This window comes from Orbicella franksi, chromosome 2 (assembly GCF_964199315.1).
Source record: "Orbicella franksi chromosome 2, jaOrbFran1.1, whole genome shotgun sequence".
Taxonomy (NCBI): domain Eukaryota; kingdom Metazoa; phylum Cnidaria; class Anthozoa; order Scleractinia; family Merulinidae; genus Orbicella; species Orbicella franksi.
Genome location: NC_138146.1, coordinates 20,562,747 through 20,577,773, shown reverse-complemented (window position 1 = coordinate 20,577,773; position 15,027 = coordinate 20,562,747). Strand labels below are relative to the sequence as shown.

The 15,027-nt window shown below is 41.2% G+C and overlaps 1 protein-coding gene across 1 annotated transcript; it reads left to right on the top strand.

Annotated features, from left to right (window-relative positions):
* The first annotated feature begins 1,543 nt into the window (after positions 1–1,543).
* On the top strand, positions 1,544–15,010 carry LOC145478576 (polycomb group RING finger protein 3-like). The gene is made up of 9 exons (XM_081456650.1): positions 1,544–4,018; positions 5,094–5,190; positions 6,207–6,262; positions 8,992–9,093; positions 9,526–9,631; positions 10,106–10,130; positions 11,261–11,359; positions 12,291–12,371; positions 13,165–15,010. Exons 1-9 carry the CDS (start codon positions 3,913–3,915, stop codon positions 13,210–13,212), a joined length of 720 nt encoding a protein of 239 aa, XP_081312776.1. The 5' UTR covers positions 1,544–3,912; the 3' UTR covers positions 13,213–15,010.
* The last annotated feature ends 17 nt before the right edge of the window (positions 15,011–15,027 follow it).

The window sequence follows — 15,027 nt, the reverse complement described above, 5'->3', positions numbered from 1 at the left end:
CCATCTTTAGAGTTTTCGGTAACCCACTATACAACAAAGAATGGGGGAAGACAATGGTAAAAAACAGGGGGTTTACAAGCAAAGGGCAAGACGTCTACCCTTTAGACGAGCGAACTCTGTTATAATATCATCAATGTCAACGTCCTGGTACTTGCGAATGTGCAAGCTTGTTGAAGAGCTCAATCTCCCGTCTGCCATGGTACTTCGTGAGGGCGTTTTCAGTCTCTTCATATTGCTGAAACTACGCTCAGCAGTGCAAGCAATCTCGTTCCCAGAGTCTCCGTTCCCCTTGACCAGCGGTCGGAAAACGAGAGCTCTGGGAGCAACCATTTTGAAACAACCGAATTCTGCCCATCCAGTTTCACTGCGCAGTCTGCATCTATGGCGCACGCCCGAAATGGTTGCTTCCAGAGCTCTCGTTTTCCGACCGCTGGTCAAGGAGAACGGAGACTCTGGGAACGAGATTGCAGTGCAATTTGACCTAGGATACGTCAACAATGTTATCACAGCAACATGAACTCCGAGATAGAATTTAGGGTTACCATGATCAAGAGTCTCAACCAAAGTCTTTGGCTTCACATTACCATCTATTCCACTCCACTTTTGCCTCCATCTTTTGACCTCGGATTTGAATTCGCCCTTAGAGATGTCCATGTCACTCCCGAAGTAGCTGTAGATATCATTAACGGCTCTTTCTGTTAGCTCAGTGAGCTTCGCTGGAATGTAGAATTAAAGCTAAAAGGGTGTTTGCTTCCTAAAAAACTAGAGAGTTAACAAGTCTAGGAAGCCAAATAACGTTTCTTGTCGTTTATGGATTAATTAAAAGGTACTGGAAAAACAAACACACAGGCCAGTATAATCCGAAATTTAAAAATCGGTCCTATTTTATGGTATCTTTGACAAATGCTACAAGGGAATAATTTTTTTTTCCAGATTTCAGCTGTACGCACGAGCATATGTGCGTATATGGACGCTACGCCCCTGTTATTATCACTGTAACTAACCCTGACTCTCCTGAGTGGACGATTGTCCTTGGCTCTGCAGTTTGAAGGTAGAGTAAGGTTGAATTCTAGCCTGAAGTTTAAACCGTCACCCTTGTCGCAAAGAGTTCGGGCTCATGAGATGTGAGCCACGAGGCTTCTCATAATTAAGGTCTCACACGGTTGCCAGTTGTTTCGTAGTCGTTTATACTCAGGCTTCACAATTTTCAGTTGTCATTTGAGAACAGTTCCAAAAAGTTATCTATTTGTAACAAAGTAAAATGAATTTTCCCATGGACGATTTCTCGTCCTACAAGCCTTGGCCTTTCTAATTCAGTGTTAGATCAGACCTGTTTAGCCGGCATATGTGACCTACTAATTTTGGGAGAAAACTCAGTAAATATCAACCTAAAACCATCTGGACTGATCCACTAAAGATAGCCGGCCTCAATACTCCTGTGGCTTGCGGCTAAACCTATTTGTTTAGAACTCATTAAGGAATACTGAGTGATCACCATGCCAACCACTGATATATCTTAAGACCGATAGCCGTGAGTCCGGGTGCAGGTCAGTTGACTCTGTACAATAGAATATAACCAGTCTTCAATTGTGCTCGTAAAAGTCAGTTTCATTTGGGAGCAGTACGGTGCAAGACGTAAATGATTTCGGCTTCTGGACCATTGCTTGTTTTTCCTTTTATTTCAATGAATAGTATTTGTACAATTCACTTGCAAATAACTATGACAGTAGCAATATTGATTCGTGTAACAGATCCAAACTAAAATACTATAGTATATGCAAGGAAAAAGCCATTCTTGCCAAACCGCAAAATGTTAACAGTTAACTTTTTTCGGTTTGATACTGACTCAGATATACTGACAGCGCAGTCTATTGCCAGTAGAGTACCATTTTAAGATTATCTGCTAGAAGCAATTGGTTTTATTGTGCCATTTGTCACTCTTTTTATTATTGCTATATTTAATAACACTGTCTGCACTCCGGGTGATGGTACATAATATCCCAGCCGTATCCTGATCGAGTTCATCTTGTTAGTATTAGCAGAATATTTGAAGCCCTGTTTCGAGGAACTGATTGTCTTTGATGAGACAGAAAATTCCAGCAGGTCGGATTGATGTACTGCTAAGTAAAACACCATACTGATGTAGTTATCTGTGTTTAAAACTTCTTGAAAACCAGTCTGCTGAAGGTTCATTAGTGACCTCTGCATTCCGGTATTACATGCCAACTTGAAGGGAAAATGGCACTTAAAAATTAGCCATATGCAGACCAGAAGTGCCACTAATGAATAAATCCCTCGCGAATCTTAATTATTTGACGCCTCAGAGCCAACTTGTAAATATAATTTTCTTACAGATCTAATAACCTGTCGGACTGCCAGTCAAACTGTGGTCCGTATAAACTAAGAAGATGGCGCAATGTTTGGTGAAGTATATTAGCTCGGACAGTTCAGTGTAAAAACGCTTCGCAACATTAAATACTTCGTCGTTATTGAGTGAAGGACTTAGGATAACTGAATCACTCGAAAAAGCGGAAACGCGTTAGTTTTTAAAGTGTTTCAATCTCTCCACATTTTTTTACAATGGCTCTTCAAGAGGTCAGCTGGCGTATACAGCAAGAAGAAATTAAATGGTTCTGGTCTTCAATAGCTCTCAAGATCCAAAATTGAGGGAGTTATTTTAAGGGATAAGGCATTTAAATTTAGCAAGAAATGGACACATTTACAAGGTACTTGTTGACCGGAAGACATTTAATTCTGTCCCTTCATTCAGTTTGCATTCCATAGTCGCTGAAGATAAGATCACCGCCAGACTGTAAAATCGATAAAAAAAAAAAAGTTTGGTCCGGCCTTACCTAACGATTGAGAGCTTTATTATTTACCCTTAGTAATCCACAGAGCTTTTCATTCCGTGCTTGTATGTTTGGACACGGGAGATTAGCTTAGTTTGCCGAGAAGTTTCTTGTTTAGCGGCGGTTTACACGTGCATTTTGTGCTGTCGTGTTAGGATCCTTTGAATCTCTGTGATATTTGATGCATGCCAATTGTAGTTATTTTGACAGGCCATCTATTCTCCATTTCCGGTATCTAGGAACATTCTCTTGTACCTCATAAAAAAACACTCTAACCGATGGCGTCTAAACGTGAAACGTGGTAAATAGACGTATTCAAGAACGTTTTATTACACGTTCAGCCACCGGCAAAAGCGCTATTCGTATTCGGCTGTACTAAAGATATTATCATTGTTTGTCTTCTATTGAAAACTGGTTCATTATTGAGAGGCCTTGGATTCTTGGCTTACAGATAAGAGACCACAAGCCTCTCTCAGCTTCCTTCGTTCTCTTTACACTAGGAACGAAAACTGATTCCGACAGGAAGAGCGGAGGAAATTAACCGATCGTGTGTTGGCGCGAACTTTTTTGCCCTTCCACGCGCAAATGAAGGGAACGTGGTAAAAGTCGCTCTTTCGCTTCAAGTGATCAACGTGAAGAGAAGGTCCCAAGAGACTAGCCTGCCCTCTTTGTTCGGGAATATTGTTGATGATCGGATAATTTTTATGTTGACCGCCCACCGCTCACAACAAATCTGCCCTGAGGCTCTTTGCTCTGTTTGTACGTGTGGTCTGATTGATCCAGTCGAAACTCTTGTGTCGAAAGGCACGTTCGTCGACTCTCTGGCCTTTGTTTTGAGGCTCTCGCCGGAGAGATTTTGAAGAATCTTGACTGAAGTCGAAGTGTTGACAGAAATTTGCCACATCACTCTTCATTAACACTATTATCTAGCCGAAATCAAGCATAGAGCGTAAAGTTCTGTTGGGCTTCGTGCGTGGTTTCGCATAACCGGTCGAGTCTATTACCACTGTAGGATTTAGGGAGCCCAAAGAGTTCACATCTTCTGCCGACCTCAGCCTGCGAGATGTACCAAACAGTCAAGTTAAGAGAGCTCAATCCTTTCATTATTTGCGGCATTTGCAATGGGTATCTAATCGACGCTACAACCATCACGGAGTGTCTGCACACGTGTGAGTATATTTTCAAGTTTGTGATTTTCCTGCTCTTTCCCCGAGGTCAAATCGGACCTTGTCTCTCGGCTTTTATGTTTACTCCATTCTTATTGTTTAAACTTCAATTGGATGTTACAATTTTGGGAATCGAGGCGGAGAGTTTAAGGCAAAAGATCGGTCGTGATCCGTTGTAAAGCTTGTAAAGTCATGTTTAGGGTTTAAATGCTTTTGATCTCTACGCAAAAGCCTTTGAAATTAATATATCCACCTTCAAATATAGCGAGGAAAAGTTTGCTTCACGAATGACCGGTAAAATAGTCGCTGCGCTCTTACGATCCAACGGAGACTTGAGCTCGTATATCACAGCCTCGCATTTCTCAACGGCTGCGCTCGAAAGATTTCTATTATGCGGGGACTATTATTTCACTTTTCTTCGTTTGGACAGTGAATTTAGCATTTCTCTTATTTAATTTATTGTAAAATCGTAGCGGCGGTAGAAAATCTCCTTGCTCGTGTGCCAAGTTATCTCTCCTTCACGTTCACGACTGACTAGCATGGTACTAAAGGACTGTGCCCGTGCCTGATTCGACGCACGGCGGCGTTCACAGCTGCCTTAAGAACCTTCCAGCTCAAATGGCGTGAATCACGCGTCAGCCGGTGTGCTGTCTTCAGAGCAGATGCTTGTAGGCATTCTAATTTGCGTTATTGGGGCCAAGTAATATAAATTTTTTAGTCTTATTCGAGTTCGATGCCAAGTACGTGTCTCCCAGCGAGGCGTTGGCAAGGCTATAAGATACCTTCTCCAGAATTTAAGCATTTGCTAGTTGTGCCATATAGTAGATATTCCACAGGGCACAATGGTTGTCTAAAGCTTCATCTTGTATGCTCAGGATGCGGTAAGATAAACAACACCTCTTTATTGAAATCGTGTTTACCGCGACCACTTTGACGAGGGACTTAAAAAACACACCCTTGGGACGGCAGCGACAAGCTTGTAGTTGACCGATATCAGTTGAAAAACAGCTCGTAAAGCTGTTTTATTTATGTGTTGGTGAAGTTGTGTTTATTGGGCATGTTTTGCTTTCGTCCTCAGTTTGTAGAAGCTGCATCGTGAAACATTTACAAGAAGACAACTTTTGTCCAACGTGCAAAATTGTGATCCATCAAAGCTACCCCATGAACTACATTAGGTAAGGAAGATTGTATATTGTGCTAAAAACCCCGAGAATAATAAAAGCAGATCGTGACTCTACACATGGAGTGGGATCAATCCATTTACAATGACATGCCACATCCATAGTGGAAACAGAAATAGGGCTTTCTTGAGCTGCTCTGGTCTCACTCAAGCTCTTCAACGATATTATCTTTGTCCGTATATTCGTCACGTTTACCTGGGTAGCTTACAGTAGAAGCACTATTCAAGTTGACGTGTCTGGTATATGAAACCTTGAACCAGGCTGTTATTTATTTTCGTGATCTAGCTGTTTTGTTATTCGGTAATTGCAAATGAATTTGAAAGTAATTTGGTATGGAAATTGTCTCTGATGGCCTATTAATGAAATTGCCATCTTGTACCTCGTTTACTCTTCACCGTGCCTCCGTATTAGGGACATTTTCAACTCTGCACTTACTCGATCATATTCCCCTCTTTCTAGCACAAGAATAATGAGTTTCGAAAAATACTTTGCAACCATTACACAAGTGTCACGCTTGAGCTAACCACTGTACGTTTACTGATAACTCAGTTTAAATTTACCCCTTTGACACTGAAATTAAACAACTTGCCCGTCTCTCAGAATTAGCATGTTTTGCATTTCACAGTAAAATATTTAATTTGTCTACGAGGTTAATTTTGCATATATCCTTCAGTTTAAATCGGCCTTGACAGACGATGAACGAATAAGCTAGTACTGAAATATTAGCCTCAACTTTTTTTTTATCTAACATGGAGTTAAAAGTTGTGCCTTTGAAGTTCCGGCTCACTTGTTGTCATATTGAAGCCAAAAGAAAGCTAGTGGTACGAAATATTAAAAGCTCTCTTGTAACAAAAGGGCGTGTAATTAAAAATTGAATTTTGTGAATTACTCAAGTAACAATATTCTCAGCCAAAGAATTTTTCATGTTTATACTTGAGGATTCTTTCTGAGAGATCCGTCTTCCATTTTGCTGGTGTTAGTTGATAACATGGCTTGATATTGTCTTGCAGCCCTGATCGCACTATGCAGGAAATTGTATACAAGCTTGTGCCGGACCTTCAAGAGCGTAAGTGTCCATATATGTAGTTCCAGCGACATATTTTTATATATCTGTATGAGCCGATGAAAGAGTTGAGAGAAAATGCGTGAGAAAATTGGAGGCACTTTAAAACTGAAGATGTTCAGTTTCAAGACACCCTGTTACCAAAAGTGTTTTCCTTTTATATTGCACATGTACTACAGCCAAGAGAAATAGAAATTAATGGTAGTTCCTTCGAAAGCAATATCTTTCAGTTTTCTTTCAATGCATTTGCTTGACTTTCACTATACATACTTGAACTAGGAATGTTACTCTAGAAACACTTCATTTCTAAATAGAGTTGTTATTGTTTTCAAATGACTCCTTGCTCCACGACACACCACTCAGATCATTCCACGACCTTTAACCAAGCAATGACGACGCAATTTCTATTCTACACCAGCACTATTTAAACTTCAAGGGTTAGTTTACAACTTCAGTCAAGGGAAAAGGCAACTTTTTGTGATGATTAAGACTCGAGTGGCTTCAGTTCCAGAATTTACCTTTAGAAAAGTAAATATTTTGATTATTGCCCCGGGCAAAAGTCGTTATCAAACCGCTGCCGTTGATTAATGAAAGATTATTTCACAACGAAAGTCTGTTTCTGTGTCGCTTGTCTTTTAGCCCGTAGTCATGCATTTCAAAACAAGTAACCACAACTTTGAATTATGATTGATGAGCAAACTTCAATTGTTTTCGAAAAAGCAATATAAATCGTCCTCACGTGGTTGCGGTTTTTAAGATCTTTTCTTGTGGGCCTTCCGTTTTTCCAGACGTTTTATAATTCCATTTACACGTGCTCTTGAAGTGATGATGTGATAATTCTGACACAAAACAGCTCTAAAAAGAACATGGTGTGATTACGTAATTTACAAATCGAACTGGCTACCGTACCTCAATTTGTATTCACCACTCTAGCTGTTAGAAATTCTGCGCCTTGAATTTGTGGATCGCTTGGTATGGCACTTGTTTCTAGCGAGTGACTAAGTAGAATTTATTTTAGGGATTATCCTTGAGATTTAGATTTTAATCTACAGATACTTAAGTTACCAAAATAACAGCAAAATACCTGTTCAAATTTCCTATCGAAAATAAAATAACTAAAGAAAACTATGAAAGTCATCTATTTCTTCGTCGAATGTCAGTCACATCGAAGAGGAACAAAATGATCGGATTACATGACTCGATAGAGAACATCACAAAGATCGACAGGTATCTTTAATCACAAAGAAAAGATTTGTAATTACATCGTTTCTGTTCCACAAAAAGTCTTAAAATAAAGCGTCACTTGGCCTGACAAATTCCAGCTACCATTATATTTTACATCGATAGAAACGAAGCGTTACTAAACTAGTGCACTGAAGCCATGAAAAGGAGTTACCATGTCATGAGTTACATACGCACAACGTTTTGATCTAAAATTGAAAAGTTGAGCAGCCTTTTTCAAATTCTGTTGTTGTGTCTCAGAAAACTCTCTTAAAGCTAATTATAATTTGCTTAACTTTCAATACAGTGTAATACACTCGATATCTTTATGTTGGTTCTCTGGGCACATTTCGGGAATGAACTAGTCATAACTTACCACCGTTTTACAAAAAAATTGCAGCAATATGGTCGTGATAGTGGTCCCTTGTAATCGAAGTGCATCTTGATAACTATTTCACGGGGTAGTATTTGTCGTCTGGTCCTTCTGGTTAGCTACCAACAAGAAGAGATTTTCAGTGCCCCTGGTCTATAGACCTTTTTAATCTAAACGCAACAGCAAACAACACTAGGCTGTTCTTGTCCCAGTTTTCCTTTTCCCCCACAAACTGAAGCCCAGCGACCTGCCTGTTGAAGATTCTCAAGGAGTCCATTCATATCATGAACATGTTGCTGATACCAATAAATAATAAATAAATAGATACCTTAACTGACCATTTCCCCAGTGGAGTTTTTCATGGCCAATGGAAACAAACAATGAAACAAATCATGTAAATCAGTGAACATAACATGGTTAAATATCCCAACTGGTATGAGGCCGACCAGCTAGCTATTTACCAACGTGGCTGAGGGCCGGACTACTGAAGACATCACCAGCTAGTGGTCAGAACGGGGCGCATTTAAAACCCGAAATGGCGAAATGGAACTACGAGGTTAGCCTAAATATCACTGTCTCGACAGTGGTTAGCTCTCAATATTGTAACGGTAACCCTTACAGACGCCCTTATACCACATTGACTCTTACTCGTAGTACCATTTTGCCATTTCTTGTTTTAAACACGCCCGTCGGAACGGGAATTGACCCCGCCACCGCTGGATTTCAAGGTCGGCGCCCTAACTACTCGGGCACGCTTCCTCCACGGTATCGTCTTAGACTGTATCGGCATGTATCGGTGTAGGGAAACGTTCAGCCCATGCCATATATACCTTTACCCAATGTTTTTCACCTCAGCAATTTGTTTCAATAACATCGTGTGTAACAAAAATGGTCAATATAAATAGGACTGGCTGTTTAAGTTGTTTTCGAATTTCGTGAACAGTATCCTGTGAGCAGGCTCCGGCTGGAAGGGTCGCCTCCCCTTCTCTCTCTTTTGTCCTCTTTCTTCCCCTCTTTCTCTGTGGCCCATCCTCGACTAGAGAACCTGTTCACTGGCTACGTAAGCAGCTAATGCTTGACTGTCATTTAGTGAAACAAGCATCTCTTTGCTGACTTCTGTTATAATTTTTTCCTGTAGGGGAGCTTCAGAGACAAAAAGAATTTGAAGTAGCCATGTTTATGTATCGCACGGGGGAACAACAGAATGCTTACAACGCCATGAACTCAATAAAAACACATGGTTAGTTGGTCTATGTTAACGGTGTAATTGTGATAATGGTGTTTATGTTTTCAAGATGTTTGCATTGCCTGCATTCTGAACATTAGGAAAAAGAAACGAAAGTTAAAGTTCTGGCGTGCTTTTATCTACATGTCGACCGGATTTCAGTCGTTTCAGTTCTACTTGCATAGATGCATAGAAGCTTAAAACCTTAATCGTAACTGAAACTGCTGTTTTTGGACGTGTCGTTGTTTCCCCTTCCCTCCCTACTTCAATGTTGATATGATCCCTCAAAAAACCCTTTATTTTTCGTACTGTTTCTCTAAGAATTACAACGAGCAAAGGAGAGCTGAAAGATGTTTCTGTTACGTGACTAGAATTTTACTTTTCGATAGACCGGAGAATTAAATTCGTACTTAATAAATCGTCATTGTTTAATATTATTTTTGATAGCTGATAATCCGTCTCCGTCGTCTTCATGTACATCAAACGAGAAAGAAGAAGTTCAAGATTATCACCGAGGTGATGAACAAGTCGCCATATGTATGGAATGTTACAGGTAGAAATGTGTTTTGTAACCCTTAAACTGTACTTTAAAATTGTAATTAATATGGACGAATTACCAAGGATTGTCCTCAAATGTTGAAATTAAGGCGTGGGCTTTTGGCTTTTTGGGTTTGTTGCATTTGGATAAGAGTGGCTAACTGAGGAATGATAATCAAAAGCGTTGGAAACAACTTTAATAAAACACAAAACGAGCTCTACAGCACGACCTTCTACCAGTCCAGGCTAAGCATGTTTGAGGTTGAAATACGGCCTTTTGATTTCTATGTGACAAGATCAAAGGTTGGCAAGCACCTCTTTCCTCTATTTTCCTGTCTTTTAATTCACTCTCCTTGTGTGTTGCATGCTCAAGACAGAAGGAGGCTGGTGGAAACGGCGTGTCATACGATTACAAACACTTAGCACACTTAACACTGATATTCCCAAAGCAAAAAGGCAATGACACGTAATTTTCTGCTTTTCTCCACAGAGCAAACGAGAAATATTCACTTAAGGTATTTTAGTTTCATAGTTATCCTTTATGTTTGCAAGTCTTAATTATTCGAAATAAGTATAAACCCTCAGTAACAGTAAAGTTGAATGATCGAATAAATAATTAGAACGACAAGGCGAGAGTGGGTCTTAGACTCTGACTTGGGAAGAGTCGGTTGCGCGCAATGTTTCAACCTTTCCCAGTCCATCTGTAGACGAAACATAACGATGCTGAACTCGTGCGCGCGCGGACTCGTTGCAATGGGCACTCCGTCTTTAGATTAGTCTACGACCACGAGATTGAGTACGAGTACGATTTTCGATGTTCAAACCGGTGACGTTTCCAGAGCCCTCGCTCTTCATGTTGGTTTAGGAAGAGAGGGTAGCTCATTAAATGGTATGTGACGTGATAATGTGGAGCCTGCAAACTAGAATTGAAAAGTCGTTCCCGTACTTAATCTCGTGCTCGCACTCAAATCTAAACTCCCTTATTAGCTAAGACACAAGGATGGTATCTTACGAGCAGGCTGTTCAATTAGTCACACGCGCGGGCGAAGAGCCAGGCGTCGAGCTAGGCGATCAGGCGGGGAGCACTTTTCTCGAGGCTTCGTTGCTCGCGCTTTTGCTCCCCAAAGTTGAGCCTGCTCGTAAGCCAGAAGAATGCGAAAGAAGTCACGGGATGGCCGTGGTTTTAATGGGTTTTCGAGGGAGGTCGGCTCCTTTTCAATTTCTACAACGTAACTGTAGACGGGTTTATACAGGAAGCCTACATACCTGTAGCCTGCGAACGCAGACGTATTTCCGGCTGTCACTTGGTTCCGCCGAAAATTAACGTCTGCGAACCCGAGCCAGAAAACGATTTCTGTGACGTAGGAATTCTAAGCCAATCACAGTTTAGCTCAAATAACCCCAGAACTACTGCGCGAGGTATTCGCTGCGAGGAGCACTCGAGTTTCATTCTATTATGGAATCTGATAAGCCAAGGAGAAACAAAAGTCATTACGTCACAGAAATCGTTTCCTGGCTCGGGTACGCAGACGTTATTTTTCGGCGCAACCAAGTGACAGCCGGAAATACGTCTGCGTTCGCAGGCTAACATACCTGTAGCGCGAGTAATTATTTATCTGTAAACGCATTTCCCTTGTTTTTGCAGCCGTTAACCCGAAAGTATCTACGTTTATCATCCCAAGCGACTGTGTTACACCTCAAAAAGTTCCTCGCTAAGAAGCTGAGTCTTCAAGACCATAAGGATGTGAGTGACTATCATATCTTGTAGAATCTGTCGAATGAGGTACTTTAACTACAACCGTATTTAGTATAGTGAAGGTCGGGTGAAATTGCAAGAATTTAAAGTGGCTGTGTTGTGACGATTGATCGAAGTCAACTTCCGTTTTTGTTGGTAAATCTTAGTTGTGTCCTGTAGGCGTTGTCAGGGTTATCATTGCTGCTTGGTGTTAAGATATACGCCGAATTTCTTGTGCGTTTGACTTAATCTATAGACATGTACATGCTCGCCAAAATAGTGCACGGCTACTATTTTTACCCAATCGCACCTAAATTAGCGACATTTAGTCGAGTTTGGTCGACCCATGGTTCGTATTTTGGCGAGGCGTATTCAAGCCAAAATACCAATGGCGAGACCAAATAAGCCTGACATACCGCCCAAGCGTACCAAAAAAGGTTCGATTAAATATCTGCCGTATTGTATCCAAATTTGACCAAAAGATGTTTTGCTAATTACGGTAATTTGTCAGGCGTTCCAGTTATGTGGAGCGCGGGAGGAGTTAAGTTTTGGCGGAAAGTTTTGACATCTTTAAAAAAAAAACAAACGCTCAATATTTCATTTCGAGCTAGTGCTATTTTTAAAAATTTCTTTTCAATTTGACTCACGGAAAAATTACTTAACTTGAAATTGGCCATGATGTCGCAGCCACATAAGGTCAGTGACTTGATATTGCTGGATATTAGGATACCGAGTAGACACGGCTTCTCGGTAAATGTAAATAGCAATCTTAACCATATGTACATACCAAAATGTCTGATAAGATTAATGTTTTTTTTTTTTGAGTTTCAACTGAAAAAAAGATACGCCGACAAAATTCTTGTACCCGTGGTCGCCGCATTGTTTACCCGTTTCATCTCGCGGAACACAGTTTTTAACCGGAGTTGGTTTGTATTTCCAGGTGGATATTCTTTGCAATGATGAAATTCTTGGCAAGGATCACACGCTTAAGTTTATCTGTGTCACACGATGGAGATTTAAGGTATGAAATAATGTGGTGACGTGAACAGTGTAGTGTAAAGAAGCCTTCGTGAGGCTTCATACACGCGGGCAAAGGTTTTTACCCGACCCGCGAGGAGATGAGGGAAGGTGTCTCTCGCCAGACTCCTCGCGGCTTGAGTGAATCTTATTGGAAAATGCAAGCCTAGCCAGGCAGGCGCAGAGTAAAGTGTTCTATTCCTGTTACCAAATGTTTGACTCTGTGGTTAGGTTGGTATTAGTTTTACGGCAGGTTCGCAAATTTTACACCTCGGGTCAGATACTACACCTGCACACTGTAGTAACACTTTCATCGAACTTAGTCTAAAATCTTCATACAAGCGGACAGTCTTCTGTTTCCATTGCATATTAAACCCATTCTATTATCCTGACATCTTCGGAGATCTTGGGCGGTTGGCTGGGACCCAGCAAAAGAAGCCAAGCGACGAAAGTTCACCCGTTCTTGAAAACTATCGTCGCTTCAATTTTGCCGGGTCCCAACTAACTGCCCCTGGGTCTTCGAGGATGTTAACGTGACTGAAATGTCAGTCAACCGAGTTCTCTTGGCTATGATTTGTAATACTAGCTTGTACTGATGAGGAGTTTATTCTCTGAGGATTCTTTTAACATCAATATTTTGTCAAGTAGTCTGGTTGATAAAATACAAAATTTCCGGCTCATCCGGGCATTGTGCATTGATTTGGAGAATGAAATGTTCATTTGCTAAAATCACTTACGTGGCATAACTTAAATGTGCACAAACTGAACTTAGCGATTTTTTCTTGTTTTCTTTGAAGGGATGTCCGCTTTTACTCCATTACAGACCAAGTCTCAAGTTATTTTAGCTTGGCTACCTCAATAACCAGGAAGCTTAGAGCGTGAATCAGCCTCTCTTCCAAGCACCAGCCTCTCTTCCACGCATCTGCCGAGACAGCTCCGAATTGCTACCAGCTGTAAACAATGCTGCTGTGAAAAGAAAAAAAAGATTCAAACGAGCACAGCAGCCGTCAACCACGAGAGCCAACGCGACGCTGTTTCTTTCGACAGAATATGTCATCGGGAAAATACAAAATGAATCAATTCCTTCGTCTAAGTACGAAAATGTATAGTTCGGTTTTATTTCTGGAGTTTTCCAGTGAGGACGATTTTAAAAATTTTGATCGTGACTTGGTCATAATTGTGTATAATTACACATCATATGCCATTCATCCACGCGTTTCGATAATTACGCGCGTTGCGTGTAAAAGCGCTGCTATTTGCGTTCTATTAACAGGTATAACTGTTTTTTAAGAGATGGAAATATTTATTGTACAGTACACAAGACATGCATTCTTGCGCATTGTATCAGTCGATAACTGATATCAAACATTATATTTTCAAAATTTTTAATAATATTCCACTGCCCTGCTCTTGTGATCCAATCTGTAGCGGGTTCCCTGAATCTCGTCACTGGGAAGTCCTGGGAACGAGGTTGGCTCTCGTGTGGTCTTCCCTATTCTCGAGTCCTCAGTTTTTAGAACCTCCCGACAACTCGAACCAAACGTCGTTTCCCCTCGTCAGTCAAACGCTGTAATTTTACCCTCGGTTTCTTCAACTATCCGATCTTTCGAACCAAGTTTCGTTTCCCTTGGAGGTTCGAAAAATCGGGATTCTACTGTAGTTACGAAAATGGAGGCGAGTTTCGATGCCCCGTCAGGGGAAACCCGCAGAGAAAATACCCACCGGCTTGTGGGTTATATGTGTTCTGTTCAACTTCCTTAACCTTGGGGGTAGTTCGTCCTAGAAATTCAGTTAAAGCAAATATGATGAAACTGTGCCTTTCAATTACGTGCTGCGGGTTCTTTGTGCATATACCCGGCATATGACTTTCAAAGTGATCAGTTTTCGAGCTTGCACCAACACCGAATGCAACGCGACAACGACGGCAAATTTACCCTGTAATATCTTAACGGTTCATAGGTCATGATAACTACTGATATGACTGCTAAGCTCCCACACGTAAGGACTTATGAGTTAGCCAGAAGATGATGTCGGCGCAAATTTTATTCGTGCGCGCCAAATTTACTCCGCATTATAGTGTCCGACGACAGTCGAGAAATCACATTTCCTTAAACTCAACCGATCCAAAACATAATTTTCATACCACCCACGTAAAAGGAATTTCAGAGCGGGAAATAATCCACTTATTAGCCTTCTGCTATAATCGGATGTTAATCCCTGATTCTCAAAATACGAGCCCTCAAAACTGCTTGCCTTTCCTGGGTCCTTCCGCCGGCAGATCACGTAGAGGCTGAGAACGGGGAGGAGATAAAAGGGGAACTTTCTCTTCAATTTCCAGGCTGTTCTACTAACTTCATGAATATGTCTTTTCCCTCAAAGTCTCACTTTTGGCGAGCTGGTAAAGGTAAAATCTGCACACGAGCTAAGTAGCCCATCATGGCCGGCGCTTTTCTCCGGTTTCTGTAGCATGAAGCGACCAGGTGTATTTTTCCTCCTTCTTGGATGGGATGCTAGCCCATCGCAAGGTTACCAAATAGCATTAAATTCGCTTGTACCCATTTGTACACCTGGGTGGAGAGAGGTACAGTGAGAGTAAAGTAGCTTGCTCGGGTGTCTTGCCCAAGAAAACAACAATGTCCTCGGCAAGGGCTCGAGCCCGG